Here is a 23,666-nt window from a genome sequence, read left to right as displayed (position 1 = left end):
CACTATTTTAAAAAAAAAAAAAAAAAAAAAAAAAAAAAAAAAAACAAAAAAAAAAAAGTTAAAGTTTTCAGGAAAAGCTGACATTCCCCTTTACCTCTTTGGATCCCACTCTTCTCTGCTAGGTGCTGCCTAATGGGCTCAGTTAGAAAACTTCACTCTTCAGTTCTAGGGTTAAAATTGTTCAAAAAAAGAAGTATTATTATTTCATGTTCTCACCACGTATAAGACATGCTTTTTGGCATGGGAAAAAATCACATTGAAAAACGTACAGTCTTTGTCCCTAGACACCTTACAAGATTTTTAATTCAATCCAGCAAATATTTATTAAGTGCCTAGGGTGGCCACATGAAGAAGGATATGACATTGTTTCTGCCTTCAAGAAATTCACAATATGGCTGGGGAAATAGATGATAAAAGAAACAGAAATACAAGTTGATAAATACTAGAAAAAGCAAAAGTAGAATTAATTGAGACATAGAAAAATCATCTAGGATGAGTAAGACTGAAATGATCAAAGACACATAAAGCAACTTGTGGGAGAGAGAGAGTACACATAGGAAAATAAAACCAAAATAAAACAAACAACAAAAACATGAAAACTGCCATTGATCTTTCCAGAGAGATGAGATATTACAACTTAAAGAAGGAACAGAATGTTACTAAAATGGAGCAATCAAAGAATAAAAAAGAGCTCTCATGAATTGATACTATGAAAGCAGAAGGGTTGAAAGGAACTTGACAAATTTCCCAAAAATGGAAAATAATGTGAAAAAATAGAGAAAATACAAAAAAACATTGAGGATTAGTTCAAGAGGTTCAAATCATAAACATTTCAGAAAGAAAGAATGGAAAAAACAGAGACGGGGGAGCTATCAATAATTCAAAAAATTTTCCAAAACTGATGGACATACATTTTGGGATTAAAACAGCACATTCAATAACCAGCACAATGAAAGAAAATAGACCTATGCCAATTTATAACATTATGAAATTTAGAAACCCGAGGACAAAGAGAAGATTTCACAATTTTCAGGAAAAAAAAACCTTTCCAAGAGTTAGAAAGCCATTGATTGGACTTCTCAATAGCAGGAAGCTAGAATGTACTGGTAAAATGCCTTCAAATTGCTGAGAAAAACTGGAAAGCCTACTTCCAAATTAGGATTCTATATACAGCAGAATCATTAATTAAAGGTGAAAGTAGAATAAAGACATTTCAGACATGCAAGGTGTCAAAGATGTTCCTCTTTGTGTACCCTTTCTTATGAAGATATTAAAGGATGTACTCCAACAAAATGAGGGAGTAAAATTTAAAAAGGGAAAGGCATGGAATCCAGGAACAGGAGATTCAATATGGAGAGAGATGAAGGGAATCCCTGGGATGAATCCCTTTACCCCTTTGGATCCCACTGGGGGATTTCAGATTTAAATCCTTAGGTAACAGCTGAATAGCAGGTCTAGTGGGCAGCCAATTTAAACTGGAGTAGGCCAGATGGCTCTAGGATAGAAAATCTAATGTGCTTGAAAATGTTGGAAGCAGGGCTCACGAGGGAAAAGAGAAAACACATTAGAAGCAGATTTTTAGAATTGGGGAAAACTTTAAGTTGGCTTAGTAATAAGTACATACCAAATGAAGCAGATGAAAAAATAAAGACAATTATTAACTCCAGGATGAACAAAGTATTATCAAGGGAGAAGAAATTGTAATGTAACTACATGGTTCAGCAGTAAGTAATGTTTACAGAGTTACAATATTAAATTGACTATTGATCTGATCAAAATACAACTATACTGGGAAATAGGAAGCTGGTAGGGGTGAGGGCTGGAGGGAGGGGGCTAAGCCAAAACTAAATTCTCCTTTTCCGTAAAAGAAAGACAACCTAAAAGTCCAAAACTGAAAAAGTCAAGACATAGCAATGTAGCCACATTATCTAGAGACGTGTAAGTTTATCTAAATAACTTATAAATGATAAGCTATGAGAATTGCAAGTAGTTGCTTCTGGAGACTGGAAGGAAGGAAAGTGGAAGAGGCTACTGTTTTTCATACCATGACTTACAGAAGTCTGCAACACTTCAAACTATTTGTAGTACAACTTTCATGGTGGTTTCATTAGTTTTATTAATTAATTTACAATGAATTTTTAAAAGTTAACTGTTTTCAAAAAGAGGCAAGTTCCAACTAGAGGCTCTGGGAAAGGCTTCTCCACAGAGGAGCTGAATGAGGGGACTAGTAGGTGGATACGGTGCAGTAAAGTTGCTGCTGCAGGCTGGGCTCATCCCTGCAATCCCAGCACTTTGGGAGGCCAAGGTGGGTGGATCACAAGGTCAGGAGATCAAGACCATCCTGGCCAACATGATGAAACCCTGTCTCGACTAAAAATACAAAAATTAGCTGGGCATGGTGGTGCGTGCCTGTAATCCCAGTTACTCAGGAGGCTGAGGCAGGAGAATCGCTTGAACCAGGGAGTAGGAGCTTGCAGTGAGCCAAGATCACGCCACTGCACTCCAGCCTGGCGACAAAGCGAGACTCCGTCTAAAAAAAAAAAAAAAATGCTGCTGCAATATCCTGGGGGAGAAATAACTTGGGCTGAAGAAGAGCAGCTGTGGTGCAGAGGGGAAAGGCAGGCAATGGATATGGCCCTCAGAATTCCTACTTTGAGGAGCCAGTGAAATCAGCACACTGTTCTCTCCCATTTTTGTTTCCTCTGCTTCAGATTATGGAACGAGCTCTATTCCACATGGACAACTGCTATAAAATCCCCAACATCCGGGGCACTGGGCGGCTGTGCAAAACCAACCTTCCCTCCAACACGGCCTTCCGGGGCTTTGGGGGTCCCCAGGGGATGCTCATTGCCGAGTATTGGATGAGTGAAGTTGCAGTGACCTGTGGGATGCCTGCAGAGGAGGTAAGCGGAGTATTTGGTAGCACAAGTCAAAGTGGTTTGGACTACTTAGGGGGAGAGTGGCTTTGTATCTTGGGCATCTCCCATGGGGCCGCCCCACCCCACAGTCTCTTGCCACCAACAAGGCCTCTTTGTCTCTCTCCTTGGGAAGGTGCGGAGGAAAAACCTGTACGGAGAAGGGGACCTGACACACTTCAACCAGAAGCTTGAGGGTTTCACCTTGCCCAGGTGCTGGGAAGAATGCCTAGCAAGCTCTCAGTATCATGCTCGGAAGAGTGAGGTTGACAAGTTCAACAAGTAAGCACTGGGAGTAGGGGTCCAGTTGCTTTCCTGGGTTTCATATCCTACAGCCTTTCTGCTGACCCCAAAATAGGAAGCTAGTAATTTAGTGGATAACTTATGAGACTGCTGAGTTTGCCAACTCATTCATAGCCATCTCTTTAAGATCTTATAATGATCTTCAGCCTGGGGCAGGTGGGCTCACAGCCTGCAATCAGTGTCATAGTCTGTCAGTTGTGGTTCATCTTTAAGCATTTGTAAACCTGGGCACACCATATTGTAAAGAACACTGGCCCAGGACCAACACGTCACAGTTATACACCTGCCTCTGACACCAATCTATAAATATGAATTTTAGAGTCACTCCATCTCCCTGGGCCTCAGTTTCATCATCTGAAAAGCGGACATAATTGGACTGGCTCTGTCCTCCTCACAGAGTTATTCAGACAATTAAATATAAAGCACAGAGAAGGCTTTATTATTGTCAGCAAAGCACAGTGCCTCCTGGAGATAACAGCCCAAGACCACCAGGGCACTCTGACCCAGCACAAGTTGCACTCAAGGAATACGAGTGTTGACACTAAAGTCAAGACCGCCTGGAGCGGGCTGTGCACCAGCTGACTGTTCTCATCTTTGTCTTTTTTGGGGCATAGTTCCATTATTACAAGACTGTATGGGAAACCCCAAGGATGTCCTGTTTTGGCTTGATCCAAAGATGTTCATGACCTCAACATGGTAGAGAAGTTTCTATAAGAATGTTCCTTTTTCTCTAGGGAGAATTGTTGGAAAAAGAGAGGATTGTGCATAATTCCCACCAAGTTTGGAATAAGCTTCACAGTTCCTTTTCTGAATCAGGTAATTGCTTTATAGAATTGTGTCTATCTCCGCTGGACTGGGACCCCATTTCCCCCTTGTTTACAGCATTGCAAGGGAAATTTCGTTGTCACTGGTAACAGGGCTTACTGGAGGAACTCTTTGCTATTTAAATGAAAGTTGAACTTGCACAGTCCTATTTGTCCAGTAAGTCATGGGCAGTGAGACTCAGAGATCTGGGATCAACCTCTAGTTCTTACCTTTCCTTACTATCAGACTGGTGAGAGCTACTCTATTTTTCTTGTTCTGTTTCTTCACTTACAGGGTGAGGACAGATATTTGACCTATTTCCCTTTGAGAACAAGAGAAACAGAGAGAAACACATGAAAACCTTCTGCAAACTACTGATGTGCTATATAATTAAATCATGAGATTCATACTGCCATAATTTTTGTCTGAGATTTATATCCAAAATGCTGCTGGTTCTCTTGTTCCTGGGCTCCATACCTTTGGTCCCAAACTTTACTGAATTGGAATTTACTGACTTTTGTGTCTGGCATCCTTCTCTTTCCCTAGGCAGGAGCCCTGCTTCATGTGTACACAGATGGTTCTGTGCTGCTGACCCATGGGGGGACCGAGATGGGCCAAGGCCTTCATACCAAAATGGTCCAGGTGAGCAGCCCTCTCTAGCACCGTGGTGTCTGTTGTTAGGGGAAGTGGTATAAGAAATTGAGCAGTGGGACCTACCAGAGCAGAAGCAGGCCCAGGGTCTGGCCCCGGCCCTGTCGCTTATGTCCGTGTCACCTCGGGCAAGTCTTTTCCTGCACTTGAACTCAGTTTCCTCAACTGTGCAAAGGAGTTGGCCAGGTGACTTCTGAAGACATTGCTATTACCAACATTCTCAGTGTGTCAGGTGGGCACACTGTGTGTGTAAAGGTTTCCCACATTCCAAAAGACTCCTCGGAGTGGGGTGAGGACAATGAGCTGGATTAGAGTCAGCACATCTGCTTGGTGCATGGAGACTGGCCAGATTGGATCTTGTGAAAAGTGAGTGTTAGTGTAAAAAGGCACTGTCAGTTTATGAATGCTTTTACCCAACCAAACCACTCCAACAAGTGCTCCTTCAAATTCAGCCAGATGTGAGGACATCCCAGACAATGGGATTAGAGCTTACAAAATTGTTTTCTTGCCTGTAACAGTGAATGTGAATCCTGTCTTGGAGAGAAGGCAGCCAAGCCCCATGATAACCCTTTCCCTAGAGGGCAATGTCTTCTCTTTTTGCAGGTGGCCAGCAGAGCTCTGAAAATCCCTACCTCTAAGATTTATATCAGTGAGACAAGCACTAACACTGTGCCCAACACCTCTCCCACGGCTGCCTCTGCCAGCGCTGACCTCAATGGACAGGCCGTCTACGTAAGGAGCCCATGGGAGCCCGCAGAGCAGAGGGCCAGCCCAGAGCTGTGGGCCTGGAGAGTCTCCCTGGGTGGGAGCTAGAAGGGTTCCTTGCAGACTCTTTGGCTCTGGCCAGGCCTCTGGCTCCCTTATCCAGGAGGATGCTGTTTCTCCAAACCTCAAGCTAAAAGAGAGGCCCAAGAATCATAATCACTGCCCTCAAAGCTGGGAAGGATGAGTGCAGGATGGGGAAGTGAGGATACTGAGGGAAAGCAGAGGCTTCTGGAAATACTCCCTGGTTCTGGAGCTAGCAATAGGACAATGGACTGAAGCTGAAATTTGATTATAGAGTCAAGTTGGCCACACTTGCTCCTCTCCCATATGGGGGATGTAATCAAACAAGGAGTTTGAGGGAAGAAGACACCTCCCTTGGGATCCCTCAAACATTCCACCCTCTGTCAGTCTAAGAATTGGGTCAGGAAGTGCTCTCCAAGCAGGGACTAGTGGTGGCCCTATTGGCCAGGTCCTGTGGATTCTATCCTGGACCTTGGTCATTCTGGAGTGGGTGGTCAGGCTGTTTGAGTGGCACTCTGGGCACAGCATTGCTTGGAGATGGCCTTGCTGGGGCCCTCGGGTTTTGCCTGGGCTATTGAATGCAGAGGAGTGATGTGTCTGGCTTGCTGGGGGTGTTTACTTTAGGCGGCTTGTCAGACCATCTTGAAAAGGCTGGAACCCTACAAGAAGAAGAATCCCAGTGGCTCCTGGGAAGACTGGGTGAGTCTGAGCGGATCCAAGTCCCTTTTGCAAAGGAGAGGGAAATCGACAGCAGGGCCTCCGTTCCGACCCCGAACAAGCAATAGGAGACAATATTCTAGTCAGAACAGCAGAGAGAAGTTGAGGTGGTTTGTGTGATTTTACAGGACGAATAAATGCTCATCCTGGCTGGGTTGCTTTCTCTGTAGCTTTCATCATTGAGGGAGGTCATTTGAGGGAAGTTTTTGATCCAGGATCTTGACAGCCTTGTGGGAATCAGGGTTTTCGCTACCTGAGCCTGAGAGGATGGGTGCCTGCTGAACATGCCTCATCAGATTGTACTGACTCACCGGGTCTATTCCCACAGCCCCTTTGTCCCAGATGAACCTGGTTTTCCTCAAATCTCCATCTCTTGAGTCTGGGTCTACTGAGATTCCCTCTATGAGAGCGTGGGGAGAAAACATCACCCAAGAACTTCTATCATTCCTGTGATTTGGGGAATGACAGAACAAGTACTTATAATAAGAATGAGCCCAATTCTCTGACTTCTAGATCAGTGGCCTGAATGTCAGAAATCTCAGAGGGAGGCTGCAAGGGAGTCTCTCGCAGGTGGGAGGCTGTGGCTCCTCCAGTAGGGGGAAATATCAATGGCAGCCCTGCATCCTTCCCCAGTATTGGAGTGGTAGAACTGGGCAGAAGAGTAGCACATCAAATGTGACCCCACGTAAACCAGCTCAGTACAAATCTTCCTCAATAGATTGAAAGAAAACATGCCATTTTTCTCAGACTCACTCATCTTACTATGCCTTCTTTGATCTCTCCATACCATGTGTACCAAGCACATGAATGTAGCTTGGCTTTGGTAGTTGGGTGAAAGCTTAGTGGCAGGTCAGGGTTCCTGAAAACCCCACTTCCCCTGCCTGATGGCCATCTCTGCTCCTCAGGTCACAGCTGCCTACATGGACACAGTGAGCTTGTCTGCCACTGGGTTTTATAGGTAAGTATGGTGCTGTCCTTGCCCAGCTCATAGTGTGATGTCATCTTAACCTCACTGGTCCGTTCCAGCACCAAATCCTGCCAGGCTGTGGTCAGGAGAGAGCAGCCCCACTGAAGCTCTTATCTCTTCAACAGACTTCCACTAATTTCAGTCTAAAGATGCTCTAAAATATGTGGAATAGCCACGCTGTGTGCCAAGGGGCAAAAGCACCAGTTGTGTGTCAGAAGACCTGACTTCTAGTTCTGATCTCAGGGTGCACCATTTTGCCTGAGGAAGTCAGTGGTCCTACTGAACCTGTTCCCCTGTTTCCTTACTGACGACATTTTAGGGCCAGTCACCTAACCATTCCTCCCTCAGTGTTCTCCTGCAGAAACCAGGGTGTGTAGTGTTATGAGTTAGGCATTGCTGTTAGCTATGCGTGCTTCTTTGTACTGTGTGTGGGATTTTTTTATAGAATGAGAGGAGGATTTAGAGCACATGGTCTTGTTACAAAATGCAGAATACAGTGGAACCTTATTAATACAGGGAGATTTTCAAGAGAGTGTATGTCTTCTGCAACTTTAAATTTAGTAGCAGCATGAATAGCTAGAGACCCTGCCCATCTGACTTAGCAGCTGTAAAAAGATATGATCATATGTACTGTCAGTCATCATGTTTTAGCCATCTCTGGCAATTTTAACTAGGACCTTTTCTTTCACAGATATTTGGACTATTTTCTTTCAATATATTTGGAAAATAATTCAATGTTTCTTTAAAATATCTTGTCTGAATGTATGGATATATAGATGCATAAATATATATGTATAAACATTTCTTATACATATATAAGCATAAATATATATATGTATAAACATTTCTTATACATATATAAGCATAAATATATATAAATGTATGAAACATTTATTTTCATGTGTATATGAATATATATATAAGCATATATATGTTAGGCATATATATGTTTATACACATATAAGGCATAGATATGTATAAACATATATACACAAAAAACATTTATATGCCCTATATATGAACATATATATGGCTAATACATGTGTATACATACTACACTGAATATATATGCCTTATACATATATGTATATACCTATATACATGTATGCATAAGGCATATATATGTATAAACATACATTCACACACAAAACATTTCTATGCCATGTATATGAACATATATATGGCTAATATATGTGTATAGATATTACACTGAATATATATATGTATTATACATATATGTATGAGTCATATATATGTGTAAACATATATACACAAAAAACATTTCTATGCCATATATATGAACTATATATGGCTCATATATATGTGTATAAGTATTACACTATATATGTATTATACATATATGTATAAGGCATATAAAAGTATTATACATATATATGTATAAACATGTATATATATGTGTGGTGAAGAAATGTTTTGCCAATGCTTTCTAGGTTATTAATATCTGACCTACACATACATAAACTCATTTTCTCATAAATTCCTATTACTTTTCTGGAGTTCATGAAACTAAGGTTTTATAAAGGTGAAACCAGATGAGCATGGTGACAGTTGGAAAAACAGAGGTCAAAGGGATTGGTGGTGTTTTTTTCTGGGAGTTGGTGGTGTTTTATTCTGGGAGAAGGCTTTTCCCTCAGCCCCATACTGGTTTTGTTTTTGTGCAGATGTGCCCATATCAGCTCATGTTATCCCTGTGTAGTATATGGAATAACAGAGTCAGTGTACTGTAAACTCTACGTGTGTGAATACACATGTACAAATGCATAGATATACACATATATTTATATGACTCAGGCAAAAGTGGAATTGTATAAGGTACTCCAGATTGAAAATTTTTTAAATGTATAAGGAAGCATTTGTTTCTATTAGTGTCATTTCCCTCAAATCATTTGTTGAACTTTCAAAGGGACCAGCAGGTGGGGAGTGGCTGCTTAAAGATGCACCCAGGTTAGCATGAGATACTGATCTTATTAACTTTCATCTTGAGAAGGTAAGCAGGTGAACTTGTGTGAACAGTCTAAGAGCCACCACAGGCAGAACCTTCTGTCCTGAAGACCTTGGATTTTAATTTAGTACATCCTTTGGAGTGTGATTTTCACGTCCTTCATGAACGGACAGATCTATTACCTCTGTTTCTACTGTGTAGAAGCCAGCATGGTATCAAACACTGCTAGGCTATACAGAAAGAGTACGGAAGGGTTACTGGCAAACTAGAGGAGAGCCCAGAGACAAAATGTTCTGGAATAACTGGGTTTCATTAACAGGTTCAAACTGTTCAAAACACATGGACTTTTTTGGAGAACAGCTGAATGCAAAAACTTGTGGGGTTTAAAGTTGTTGTGTGTCAAGCTGTGCGTGCATAGGGAAGGGGGTGTGTTCATGTTAATACGCGCGCAGTATCTTCTCTTTCCTTTCCCAGAACACCCAATCTGGGCTACAGCTTTGAGACTAATTCGGGGAACCCTTTCCACTACTTCTCCTATGGGGTGGCTTGCTCTGAAGTAGAGATTGACTGCTTAACAGGAGATCATAAGGTAAGAAGTTTGCAAAACTTTAGTACTTAGTGGGAAAGAAAGAGAAACAACTGAGTTGTAATACCAAAAGTTGATAGAGACAAACTTTCTGGTTGGAAAAATAATGCCTTACATTAAGGATAGGCAAACATCCTATGAAGGGCCACAGAATAAGTATTTTAGGCTCTGTGGGCCATGCAGTCTCTGCCTGAGCTACTGAACTCTACCATTGAAGTGTAATAGCAGTCACAGACAGCTTGTAAACCAATAAGTGTGACTCTGTTCCAATAAAATATGATTTATAGACACTGAAATTTGAATTTGAATGGAATCTCATACGAGTTTTACTTGTCACAAAGTATTCTTCTTTTTATTTTTTCCAGCTATTTAATAATGTAATTATTATTACAACAGACCCCACAAAAACAGGGGCGAGTTGGATTCAGCCCATGGAACGTAATATATTGACTCTTTTGTACATGATCTACCCAGACTCAGATTCAAAGCCCCAGGCTGGGACCCCATCTGACTACTCACGTATGAGTGTGTGTTATTTCCAGTTACTGAGAGATCATTGCTGCTCCCCATCCCCTACTCCTACAAACCCAGACTCCAGCAGTGATGGTGGCAGCAGAGATTTGGTGGGAATATTCACACTTCTGCCTGAGTACACCCAGGGCTTTCTGCTTGGGAACGTACCCTTTGGTTGGCATTTGTAGTCTGAGGGTCACCATGAGTCATCTATCATATTCCAAACATCTTTTTCTTCTCTAACTGCTTGTAATTTTGCTGTCTCCTCTAGAACCTCCGCACAGATATTGTCATGGATGTTGGCTCCAGTCTAAACCCTGCCATTGATATTGGACAGGTGAGGCTTGGGAGACCAGGATGGTGACAGACTTGGCCACCGATGTGCCCCATTCCCCTCCTGGGGCCACCAGCCACAGCATGTTCTCCAAGGTTGTCTTCAAATAGGCTGAAACATGGAACCTAGGGAGTTCTCCCCAAAGTAGAATTTAGATTGGTGATAGCCCAACCAACTCTCAAGACAGAAAACAAATTAATATAGATTAACTTGGGAAGGGCACTCACAACTCAAAGAACAAGATGAGGAATGGGGAACATGGCATGCACATGTGGACATGCACACATACCCAATTTGAGTGCAAGCACAGTGTAGAATGGAGATTGACTTTGGGATCAATGCCCAGACAGCGGGTCTGAGGTCAGAGGAGTTTTCTGTCTTCTCATTCCTCCTCCACCCAGAGCAGCTTTTGTACCCCAGGAAGCAGATGCTGCCAAACATGGAGTGGTGGAAGGCTCCTGGGAGCAAAACACAAAGGCTTAAGCAGAAGTAGTAAAGGGAGGTCCCAGAGAAAACTGCTTTAGGAGAATATTGGATTACTGGGAAGAATAGGTGAAATAGGGCTGGGCCCTGTGGCTCACACCTGTAATCCCAGCACTTTGGGAGGCCAAGGCAGGCAGATCACCTGAGGTCAGGAGTTCGAGACCAGCTTGGACAACATGGCAAAACTCCGTCTCTACTAAAAATACAAAAATTAGCTGGGTGTGGTGGCGTGCACCTGTAATCCGAGCTACTCAGGAGGCTGAGGTAGGAGAATTGCTTGAACCTGGGAGGCGGAGGTTGCAGTGAGCTGATATCACACCACTGCACTCCAGCCTGGGTGATAGAGCAAGACTTAGTCTCAAAAAAATAAAATAAAATAAAGAATAGATGAAATAGGAGAAAACAGAGGAGGAATCAAGAATTCAAGACTGAGCATCTGGTAGAAAATACAAATTGTACTTCTCAAAAATGGACAACTACTGAGTATACGAAAATCTGGCCATTAGTCAATCTGTTCATTAATTCATTGAACAACCATTTATGGTCCCCTACTGTGGCCAGGCACCAAGCCAGGCACTGTAGACCCAAAGGTGATTGCCGGCTGGTTTCTTTTCTGAATGCTCATTGAGGTACGGTAGTGCCGCATGTCACGCTTCTGAGCAGGGGGCTGAGAGGGCAGATGTGTGGGCCTGTCTAGCATGGCAGTTACCCTAGGAGAGACCTGTAAGCTGAACTGCAGTGAGGGCACTTTCTCCCAGACGACAGGCAGGGGTGGGCATTCACAAAGGCTGGAGGTAAGTCTCAAAGAATCTACTATCGAATAAATCCTCCTGTGAGCTTGCTTCTCAGCTTTGGCTCACCATTTCCCCAGCAGCAACATGGAAGGAACATCTCCATCTGCACTGCGGCAGGTGTTAATGGGAAACAACGCCCACCAGCATGACCTTCCTAGAATCACTGACCTTCCGTGTTAATGTCTTTGCTCTGTCTGAGCCAAAGCCTGGCAGAAGTCCAGATAGGTTATCCCAGGGCTGGGGCAGGATCCGGGTAAGCAATAGAGGACTGTTTTAGCTACATTCCAGGCTGCACTGCAGGTGGGGCTTTGTGTCCATTGTGGCAAATGGTATCTGTCCTCAGGGAAGAGGGAGGCAAGCTAACTATGCTCTCTATCCATCCTGTAGGTGGAAGGGGCATTTGTCCAGGGCCTTGGCCTTTTCACCCTAGAGGAGCTACACTACTCCCCCGAGGGGAGCCTGCACACCCGTGGCCCTAGCACCTACAAGATCCCGGCATTTGGCAGCATCCCCATTGAGTTCAGGGTGTCCCTGCTCCGCGACTGCCCCAACAAGAAGGCCATCTATGCATCGAAGGTACCATTGCTCTGGCTCTGTGCCGACGCCCAGAAATTTTGCTCCAATGGGTGTGTCTTAGGGCCCTGGAACCTGCATTTTCAGCAAGTATCTTTAGTGATTCTGATATAGGTGGTCTCTGATCTATACTTTGGGGGGAGAAAAACCAACCTATGCTAGAAAGTGTTTTAATTCTTGTTTGTTCTTATCCCCATAATTCCTGCAAATGCTGTAATATGACTATGGTGCCTGTAAATGTTGGCTGCCGAGTTGCAGGTCCTCGGCTAGTGACTGAGGAAAAGGTTAAAATTCACATCAGATTTTGTGCTCTGTAAAATACAATTACCGACTATAACTTTAAATGGTACATTATATTTGCATGATGTCATCAGAGAAAATTACACAATGAGTGTTCAAAGAAATATGTCCATGAGGTCCGGTCATGTACTAGCTTGATTGTTCTTAGCCCCTGATCAATTTTGACTGTGCCTTCCCGCTGTATTTGGTGTGGCCCCCGTCAGTGCTTTCCTGGCGCCACCAGCCCTCCTCGTGCAGAGTTTGACCTCCTAGGTCCACTTGATGATGTGGAGGCGGGACCAACTGCCTGAGCCCCTGCCCTGTGCCCTGTCTGTGTTCAGGCTGTTGGAGAGCCACCCCTCTTCCTGGCTGCTTCTATCTTCTTTGCCATCAAAGATGCCATCCGTGCAGCTCGAGCTCAGCACACAGGTAATAACGTGAAGGAACTATTCCGGCTAGACAGCCCTGCCACTCCGGAGAAGATCCGCAACGCCTGCGTGGACAGGTTCACCACCCTGGTATGATGCCCTTCAAGCGTCCACTCAGTCCAGGGGAGGCCAGGGATAGGCTGGCAAACTGCAGGGAAGGTTCTGCACAGAGGAGAGGTGTTGGGCTCTCTCTTAACTGGGCAGCCTTGCATCAATGGCCACCATTCATTGTGCACGGTATGCAGCACACACATTCGAACTTGCAAGAGAATAACGAGAAACTTCTTTAAAGCTGTAGCTTGTAGCCGGGCCTCTTTAGAGATGGGAGGAATGTGTGGTGCACAGTCATAACTCACAGATTTTATTATTTTCCATCTAGATAAGGGTGATGGATGAAACTCCAGAGAGCCTAATCTTTAGTATCAGTCAGTCGCCAGCATTTTTGTTTTAATTTATGTGAAGGACTCTGTATGAATATTGGGGGGATAGAGGGAAAAAGAGGAAATAATTAGATCAGCCATATTTGTCCTGTGATTATCATGTACCATTCTGATACTGGGGACACATAGGTGTCCCTGAGGACTTTGCAACCTTGGGAAACCAGATGATTCCATTATAGTGTGATTGATGACTGCTTTGAAGGTGTATGTGGCAGAAAGTAGTAGAAGAATTCCGTAGTCATTGGAATCACTTTAACAAGCACCTATGTGATACTTGTCGTTGGCAAGGCCTAACAAAAGAAGACTTTGCTAGGATGTTTGCTTCCACTGTAAGGATCTCAGACCCAGCCCAGCCTCTGAGTGGTGCTGAAGTGGGCTCTGCCTTGTGGCTTTAATTGCCTTTGCAACTGCAACCTGTGTGGAGTTAGCAGGACTGGGTTGTTCCTGATACTCAGGTTGGGCTTCCTCTTTTTAAAATTAAATAAGCCTTTTGGATTTAGAGGTAAAGTGGGTACACATGGTCCCAAGTGGGGAGGGCACAGGAGAGCCCCAGGGGCAGACAAATCTGCCATCCCCAGACCTCAACACAGCGGGTGAAGGAGGCATGTGGGTCCCCATTCAGGTCTTCCTTGGGTCTACCAAGAGCTTTAGCTATGGAGTGATAACTACACAGACCGTGTGGCACTCCCAGGCAGTGAAGATGCCCACAGCTGTGCAGCAATCTACCCACAGCCCAGAACCTTCCCACTATGGTTCCCAATGCTGACAATCACCCAAACCCATTTCCCTGAGAGGAGTAGGCTGTCAGTAAGCTCCCAGAGGTTGCAAGGTGAGCTCTTTGCAAACAGTCTGATGCAGAACTCAGTCATTTTAGTAAGCTCTCCATGGTCCCAGACCTGAAACAAAGATTCGTTTCTATGTTACAACATGCCAGCCATTTAAAAATTCTTGCCATGGATTTGCATGAGCAGCTGATTCTATGAACTTTTTAAGGACCGTGAGTTTCAAAAGGGATCGCATCTGTATTGTTTATCACCATATCTCCAAAGCCTAATAGAATGCCTGCCACATGGAAAGTGCTCAATGAAAATAAGTGAATGGCTTCGGAAATTAAGGAGTCTTGCCCTGGGGCACTCTTAACAGCTGGGCCTGCAGAGTGGTGCTTGGCCTTGGAATGGTGGTTGGCAGTGGTGGGAGGTGAGGTATGCAAGAGGGTGGGAGGAGCATGATCAGCAGACCCTGGCAATGAGAACACTATCATTCCTTCCTAGTGTGTCACTGGTGTACCAGAAAACTGCAAACCCTGGTCTGTGAGGGTCTGAAGAGAGAGTCCTCAGCAGAGTCTTCTTGTGCTGCATTTGGGCTTCCATGGAGCAGGAGGAACATACCACAGAACATGGATCTATTAAAGTCACAGAATGGCAGTGACTAATTCTGTGACTTTTTCATCATAATTCATCAGGATGGCATTTGGAAGACAAGTGAATGCATTGGGAGACTTTAATAAAAATGTAATTTATAAACAGAATGATAAGCAAATTCAAAACTGTTAGGCCTAAATGGTGAATATGCAATTAGGATCATTTTCTGTCTGTTCTAATCATGTATTTGGAATAGGGTCAGGAAGGGTTTGTGCTATTCCCCACTTACTGGACAGCCTGTATAACCTCAAGTTCTGATGGTGTCTGTCCTTCAAAAGGGACTCCCACAAACCTCTAGAAGCTTAAACCAAAGTTACTTTAAATTGTGTGCCTTCCTCTGAAAGCCTTGCCTTCAAACCAATGAACAGCAAAGCATAACCTTGAATCCATACTCAAATTTTGCAGTGAGGCAGTGGGGTAAGATTAAATCCTCTAACCATCTTTGAATCATTGGAAAGAATAAAGAATGAAACAAATTCAAGGTTAATTGAATCTAATTTTGTTAAGCTGCATAAAGCAAGATTACTCTATAACACAAAAATCCAACCAACTCAATTATTGAGCACCTACAATGTTCTAGATTTCTTTCCCTTCCTCTTTGAGTATTTACAAAAAAAGATTATGTTTAATCTTTACATTTGAAGCCAAAGTAATTTCCACCTAGAAATGATGCTAGCAGGCCTGGCATGGTGGCTCACACCTGTAATCCCAGCACTTTGGGAGGCTGAGGCAGGAGAATTGCTTGAGCCCAGCAGTTTGCGACCAGCCTGGGGAACATAGAGAGCTCCTGTCTTTAAATTTTTTTTTAATTAATTGGTCTTGATAGTGCATGCCTGTAGTCCCAACTACTAGAAAGGCTGAGGTGGAGAGATCATTTGAGTTCAGGAGGTTGAGGCTGTAGTGAGCTGTGACTGCGCCCCTGCACTCCTGCCTGAGCGACTGAGCAAGATCTTGTCTCTGAAGAAAAAAAAAAATGAAATAAAAATGCTGCTATCAAAATCAAGCTCAACCAGAGGTAGAAGAGCCAAGAAGCCTGGGTTCTCATCCCAGCTCTGTCTCTTCTGTCTCTATCTTTGTGATCTTGGACTGTCATTTCCCCTTCCTGTGATCCATTTTACTGCAAACATAAGGGTTGCAGTAAAGGGTTGTCTCCTGTCTTCTGCTTCAAAAGCTTATAAATATATGACCTGAAAACTCCAGTTACGTAAGGGATCTGCAGCTATCTAAGGCTTGGTTTTCTTACTGTCATATGATACCTGGGCCTGATGAACTCTGCTTAGATCCCCTCAAGTTTCTGCGGTTGGTAAAGACAACAAGGGAAGAACAAACATCCCTTTTATTGCTCCAACAGATGATTTAATCCCTACATGGTGCTGGGTGGACAATGTGTCACTGTCGCATGCCTTCACTGTATAAATCCAACCTTCTGCCAGACAGAATCTGTGGTGTTGTCCATGGAGGGAGGATAATGGAAATGATATAGTTGGACTGGTGCTTGATGTCACTAATAAATGAAACTGTCAGCTGGTTGGCGTGTAAAAAATGCTTATTAATTATCATCACACCAAATGCTAATATCTTCAGTATCTTGGCCAGCCTTCATTTCTTGAAAACACACACACACACACACACACACACACACTTTCTTACAAAATTCCCTTCTCCAGAGTATCCTAGATATGCTGGCTGTTTTACAGCATGGTCAAGGTAGAAGAGCTTTAAAAACTAAACGAGTGTTTACACTGAGATCCAGGTCCATTTCAGATGATTTTCTGGGGTGTTCTGGGGCAGGGCCTGAGACCTGTCACTTGTTATTAGTGAAGCTGTTGGGGCAAAGCAGTGACACAGAATTCCCTTCTGTGCTCAGGCACCAAGGTGAGAGTAGACTGGTCATGAAAATCCAACAAGCAAGTGCTCTGTCAACTAGAAATCACTGTGCTATTCAGCGGCATCATCCACCTCAGACACTTTGCCTTGCCCTGTTGTCTTAAAGTGCCTCGAGTCCACGTAGTGAGATGTCTTGGTCTTTTTGGGGTTGCACAAGGAATGCAGTCTACACTGCCTGCAGTATGGCCTGAAGCCTGCAGAGGGCAGTAGAAGATTGAACAAGGGGCAATACTGTCCAGCTGGCCCAGCTGCGTTGCATCTGTTAACCACTAGGTACTGATTTAGGATCTCTGCGTAGACCAGATGTCCTCGGAGGCTTCCCCAAGAGCTGGATTCAAAGCTGACTTAGGGTTTTAGATTGACAAAAGTCTCAAAGGAGCTCGCCAAAGACATGGGTCAGCCGTGGGAGTCTGAGCTCCAGAGGAATGGCTAGCAAGGGGAAGGCAATTCTTATTTTCAGAGTATCTGCAACTGGCCAGGTGAATGCTTTACCTATAGGGTCTCATTGAATCCTCCCAGTGGTTTTATGAGGTAGGTCCTTTAACCCCTGTAACCACATGAAGGAGAAGCCCTACCCCTGGCCATGGTGAGGGCTTACTCAGAGACATTTACTCCTAAGTGCCCACCACAACCAGTTGGCAGCTCCCTTATAGGCCAGGAAACCTGGTGTGTACTGGGAGTCACCTGTACACACCTGTACACCTATCAGAGTGGACAGTTGCTAGCCAGGCTCATGGAGGTGGACGGAGGCACCAGAATGCCCACCGTTTCATTTATAGGCAGGGTGAGGATTCTCCTGCTGGCACGGCCAAGCTACTGAGCTGTCATCAGGGCAGCTGATGAGACTCCCCCTACTCCAGAGCTAGGTGGCTGGGAGGCCGGGACAGGAGGGCAGGACAGAGGTTGTAGGAGGAACTCTGGGCAAGGGATAAGGACAGAAATAGTCTTAGCTGATTGATTTATGACTGAGAACATCCCCGAGCCCATGATATTTTTGTCTTTTGCGGAGGGGGAGCCTGGAAACCTGTCCATTTGCTGCCTATTTTGGATCGTGGGACAAGACAATTCCTGACAGGCAGCTTCCTTAAACTGGTGACGCATGAGGTCACCCTGGTGCCCCCCAGGCCCAGGAGCCTGCCCTTCTGTTTTGTTTCTATCCTGAAGTGGGGGAGTACGTGTTCCTAAGGCAGGAGACAGATCCTGTGACAATCTTGTCACCTGAAACAAATCAACCCATTGATGGAAGTGGAAATGTCAGGCACTGCCCAAAGGGATTCTGGCGTCATCTCTGTCCTTGAACTGCCCTGCTCTGGCTTGCACAACCCCCAGGCCAACTCAGCATCCCAGAGCTGAAAAGACCATCAAGCTCAATCTCTGTATTTTAGAGAGGAGAAACATAAGCCCACAGAGAGAAAGTGACTTGCTCAGGGTCCCATGGTCCTTTAGTGGCACAGTCAGACTGACAGCAAGGCTGCCTGGTTTCTGGTCCAGGCTTTTTAAAACTTAACCATACACCGTTAGTCAACTGAGTCTTCTATTAGGAAACCTGTAGATCAGGGAGCCAGGGTATATGATAGAAATCTAGTTACACTGGATGGGAAGAAGACAGGGAGAGCGAGCTTAAGGCCCAAGATAAACCCTGTGGCAAGGAGGGTAATATGTCTGTATGCCTATATATGCCTATCTGCCTGTGCTTCTGTGACAGCATGCTAAAATGAGATTCTTTCCTCAGTCCCACAGATGGGAAACAAAACAATGAGTGTAAAAACATCCCCTCATTTCAAAGAGAGATGCTGAATCTAAATCATCTATGCAAGACTTGTGGAGAGATGGCTGGACACTAATTTTGCCACCATTAACTCATCATCTACCTCAAGAGTTTAAAAGATTGAGGTACAGAATTTGAGAGATTGGGAAGAAAGGTCTTCTTTGGAGATAGCAAGCCATGCATTCTCCCTGCCAAACAGGAGAGAGTGTGTGTGTGCGTGTGTGTGCAAGAAAAGGGGGGTCTCATGGTGAATGAGATCTGCTTGAGAAGCTGTGGTTGGATTAGACTGAGGCATTAAGGCAGTGAGAGGAAGGGGATGAGAGCCACAGGGAAACGATACCAGTGTGGCCACACTGGAGGAAGCCACCACCCAGGAGGACTTCCTGGAGGGTGTCATGGAACCCCAACAAACAGCGGACCATCTGATGCCTCAGGATCAAAATAGCCTCAGGCTGGCTCATTCCAGTGTGGCCCATGAGGAGTGCCCACACATCCTTGCCCTGGCTCCTTTGTTCCAGTTTAAATTTGCCCCTCTCCCCATACCTTTCAGTTGGGAAGAAGGTGAGCACCCAAGAGTGAGACCAAGGGTCCCTTTTCTTTGAGCCCTGAGTGTTAGGGGGAGGGAGCTTAGGAATGGATCCACAGACTGCTCACATTGTACTGATATATCTGTGCATCAGCCCTGGGAGCATAGAATCTGAGTGGCATGTCATTTGCTCCCCTCTTCCTATCTTTCTGTCTTCATCACATCCTAGCAGATCCCATCCCCTGTTCAGCCAATTGTCCTTCTCTGTGGGCCAACGACAAATGTCATTCTGGTCCATGCATGTGCTCTCTGTTCTTCCTCTCACTAGATGGAGTATTCCCAGGGGTCCTCGTGGTTGCTGACATTCTTGTGGGGCACTCACTACCTTTCCTTGCTTTCCACCAAGGCTAGACTGAGCATCTGCCCCAGGGTGGTGACACACAGCATGCCTCTGCCCACTCTTGGGTGTTAGGAGCTGAGCATGAAAGCGCGTGTGGACTGCTCAAGCTCCTCTGCTTCTCCTCTGCTTCCCTCTTCTCTCTTGGGCAGGTTGCTTAGCTCCTCTGACCTCAATCTTTTCATCTGTAAAATAGGTGTGGATAATCTTATCCACCTCACTGGGCTGTTGTGAAGATTGAAAGAATTAGTGGGGTTAAAAAGCACTTTGTGGAGTATAGAGTTGTCATTTCCAGGTCTTTGACCATGCCTTAAAAGGGGAAGAGCACTGGGAAATCATGAGTAAGCTTTCCAAAACTTGGATGGAAGGGAAGATGCAGGAATGCATCTCGACCATGATGAGGTGTAGGGTGATGGGTACATGGATTAGCTGTGATCTTAGGCCAGGTAAGAGAAGCTCACCTGCTCCTGTTGGCACAAATGATTGATCAGCATGTCTCAGCTTCTCACATGAATGTGATTTTCCCAGCACACTGGGCTGGGTAGGAGGGCCAGCTCTCAGCTCCCTATAGCTGACTAAGTGGCACAGGTGAGATGGAATAAAGACCTCATCAGCCTCACCTGGCTATCTTCACAAGCCTTTATCAGAAGTGCAGAAGGGAGAAGTCAGTCTCTTCTGTTATTCACGCTATTTAGTTTTGTCTGACAATGACAACAACTGGCATTTGTATAGCAATTTGAAAGGCACTCCCCCTTGCATTGCTTTCTGTAACTCTTGAAATAAACCTATGAGGTATGTATTACAATCATACCCACTTTACAAACAAGGAAACTGAGGCTCGGGGAGAAGATGGTGGCGCAGACACGAGCACTAGCTTTGAAATCAACTGATGTGTTTCAGTCTTTGTCTCCCACTCAGCTGCTGTGTGATCTCAGGCAAGTTGCTTAAATCTTTATACTTCTCCTTCCTTGTCTGTGAATGAGATAACGGTGGTACTTTCATGGGGTTGTGGAGAGGATGGCATCCGAAAATGCAGGGAAAGCACAATACCTAGTGCCTGGCAAGGAAACTTCTACTCTCATACAGCGAGTACCTGAGGAGTGTCAACTAATAAGAAAACCAACACTGCACAGCAGCAAACAAAAGAGGCGGTGTTTTAATTGGGGTCTTGGGAATTGTAATGAGCAAGCAGCTAAGTTGTATACCATCCAGATGAGGTTGGGTAGGGGCTTATACAGGTTTACTGTAAGTTTACCTATCTGGAAGGTTTTAGCAGAGTCTTTAATTGGTGATGGCTGGTCGAAGTTTAGGACGTCTCTGATGATCAATCCAGTTTGGCATAGCTGTTTCTCCAGGAGGTTAATGATCAGGCCCAATATAAACAGCTTAGATCAAATGCAGCTGGTTTTACAATTTGGCCCAGTTTAATAGCTCACATTTCATCTGGGCGTGTACGTGACTGGGGTCCAACTCTTCATGCCTTCCTGGCTTTTTTGGTACTTCTGACATAACCATCTCCATTTGGATTTTCTTTCTGACAGCAGTGACTTAGACCTAAGACTCCAGATGCCAAAGCTTGACCTCTTTCAATGGGGTGGTGCTGGCTCTTAATTTTTTGCATTACAGACATCAGCTGGCTTCTAGCCCTGGAGAAAACACACACACACACACATACACACTCACACATCCATCACACCCATCTCTCTATCTGTTCACTCTCTTCCATCCGTCCATCTTGGTCTCAGAATCCAGGGGAAAGGACAGGCCTGGCTCATCATCAGTAGGAAAGCACCCGCCTTAGGAATCAGACTCCCTGCATCTCTTTCTATACCTAGAACAGCCACTTCAGAGTGGGAGGGCAGCTCTAGAAGGTGAGGGGTTTGGGAGGCATTGTTGAGAATGGCCCAAAGGTCTTTTCCTCCACACCCCAGGGAGTCCTGATTGTTGCTTAATGATGAGCCTTTCCCAGGGTACAGAATGTATGGCAGAACGTGTGGGGTCTTGGACCCTTTCTCTATCCTCCTGAGAGCGATCAGTCTTAGGAAAATCAAGTGAAAGTATTCTTTGTCCTCTTGGAGTGGGCCAAGGCCTTCCTGCCAGGACCCTATGTACTTTATAGACCCTTGTGGATTGGTGACAATGGTCCCATGGTGGTTCTGGAGGAGCGTGGAGCTCTGGGCTCTCCTATGCACTACTTTAATCTGGCAACACCCCCGATTCTCCATCCCCACCCCTGGGGGCCAGGAGTGCTGCCCCTCTGGGAGATGTGGCTATAGTAAAGTTGTTGGTAATTTGTGGCCTTTAGCTGATGAGGAGATTGGCTTGCAAGGCACTCGATATTCATGTTCCTAAGTCCCAAAACCAGGTTTTCTCCTTCCTCAACTATATATACCACGTGCTCCTTTAAAAAGCCCAGCTGCTGGGCAAAGCTCAGGGCTCAAGTGGAAAGAGCAAGGGCTGCCAGCAAACGCTCTACTCAGCTCCAGTATTTTAATAAGTTCTCTTCCCTTGGGAACATTACTCACCCTCTGAGCCTCAGTTTCCTCATTTATAAGTGGAGGAGACCTGTTGTCAGTGTGGTGAAGTTAAATGGGGTAGTCAATGAAAGACACCCAGCACAGCTGTGGCAACATAGTGAGACCTCGTCCCTAAAAAAAATGTTTTTAATGCCAGGTGCGGTGACTCACGCCTGTAATCCCAGCACTTTGGGAGGCCAAGGCAGGTGGATCACAACGTCAGGAGATCAAGACCACCCTGGTTAACAGGGTGAAACCCCGTCTGTACTAAAAATACAAAAAGTTAGCCGGGTGTAGTGATGGGCACCTGTAGTCCCAGCTACTAGGGAGGCTGAGGCAGGAGAATGACATGAACCCAGGAGGTGGAGCTTGCAGTGAGCCGAGATCACACCACTGCACTCCAGCCTGGGCAAAAGACCAACATTCCATCTCAAAAGAAAAAAAAAAAATTAAATTAGCCATGTTTGGTGGCGTGCACCTGTAGTCCTAGCTACTTCAGAGGCTGAAGTGGGAGGATTTCTTGAGCCCAGATATTTGCGGCTGCAGTGCACCTCAAATCGGACCACTGCACTTCAGCCTGGATAACGGAGAGACTGTCTCAAAAGGAAGAAAGAAAAGAAAACAAAGACAGCACAGCATCTGACACCTGTTGTTAGGTTCTCAGTAAATGTCAATTGCTTGCTGTTCCAAGATCCTCCAAGTCTATGTACAACAATTTTGTAAATTTAGTGTCCAAACATATTTATACTGTACACTTGTAGTAGACACTATTGCAAATCCTCTTCCTTGGCTGGGAGTTACTAGTTCCTCTAAATGTTGGCTGCTGACAGTACACGTCTGCCTATCATCTTGAGAATTGCCCTCAGCTAAAACAGAAGTCCCCTCAACTGGGAGTTTATACCACCTTTTAAGGCTTTGCCTCTTGGGAACCACCCTATGACAGGACATATACCATTTTCTACTTGCATAACTTACTAACAAATCATTCTTCCCTCCCTACTCTCTGGCTATTGCATGACTTTTTCTATTTTTATTTTATGTTACGTTATTTTTAGTATACTTTAAGTTCTAGGGTACATGTGCACAATGTGCAGGTTTGTTACATATGTATACATGTGCCATGTTGGTGTGCTGCACCCATTAACTCATCATTTACATTAGGCATATCTCCTAATGCTATCCCTTCTCCCTCCCCACTCCCCACAATAGGCTCCGGTGTGTGATGTTCCCCTTCCTGTGTCCAAGTGATCTCATTGTTCAATTCCCACCTATGAGTGAGAACATGCAGTGTTTGGTTTTCTGTTCTTGCGATAGTTTGCTTAGAATGATGGTTTCCAGCTGCATCCATGTCCCTACAAAGGACACGAACTCATCTTTTTTTATGGCTGCATAGTATTCCATGGTGTATATGTGCCACATTTTCTTAATCCAGTCTGTCACTGATGGACATTTGGGTTGATTCCAAGTCTTTGCTATTGTGAATAGTGCTGCAATAAACATACGTGTGCATGTGTCTTTGTAGTAGAATAATTTATAATCCTTTGGGTATATACCCAGTAGTGGGATGGCTGGGTCATATGGTACATCTAGTTCTAGATCCTTGAGGAATTGCCAT

At 44.7% G+C, this 23,666-nt stretch overlaps 1 protein-coding gene across 1 annotated transcript in view; it reads left to right on the top strand.

Moving 5' to 3' along the window:
• XDH (xanthine dehydrogenase) overlaps positions 1 to 16,485 on the top strand; it is an 88,085-nt gene extending 71,600 nt beyond the window's left edge. Inside the window, exons 25-36 of the mRNA XM_017854218.1 lie at positions 2,712 to 2,903; positions 3,052 to 3,197; positions 3,953 to 4,034; positions 4,569 to 4,664; positions 5,277 to 5,405; positions 6,084 to 6,158; positions 7,082 to 7,134; positions 9,581 to 9,695; positions 10,477 to 10,542; positions 12,204 to 12,392; positions 13,010 to 13,186; positions 14,808 to 16,485. Of these exons, the coding sequence (XP_017709707.1) occupies positions 2,712 to 2,903; positions 3,052 to 3,197; positions 3,953 to 4,034; positions 4,569 to 4,664; positions 5,277 to 5,405; positions 6,084 to 6,158; positions 7,082 to 7,134; positions 9,581 to 9,695; positions 10,477 to 10,542; positions 12,204 to 12,392; positions 13,010 to 13,186; positions 14,808 to 14,858 (1,371 nt within the window). The 3' untranslated portion in view covers positions 14,859 to 16,485. The remainder of the gene's footprint in view (positions 1 to 2,711; positions 2,904 to 3,051; positions 3,198 to 3,952; positions 4,035 to 4,568; positions 4,665 to 5,276; positions 5,406 to 6,083; positions 6,159 to 7,081; positions 7,135 to 9,580; positions 9,696 to 10,476; positions 10,543 to 12,203; positions 12,393 to 13,009; positions 13,187 to 14,807) is intronic.
• Positions 16,486 to 23,666: the final 7,181 nt, after the last annotated feature.

The sequence above is a fragment of the Rhinopithecus bieti genome, unplaced genomic scaffold, assembly GCF_001698545.2.
Source record: "Rhinopithecus bieti isolate Rb0 unplaced genomic scaffold, ASM169854v2 scaffold_37555, whole genome shotgun sequence".
NCBI lineage: Eukaryota > Metazoa > Chordata > Mammalia > Primates > Cercopithecidae > Rhinopithecus > Rhinopithecus bieti.
This window is presented reverse-complemented; position numbering and strand designations above follow the sequence as displayed.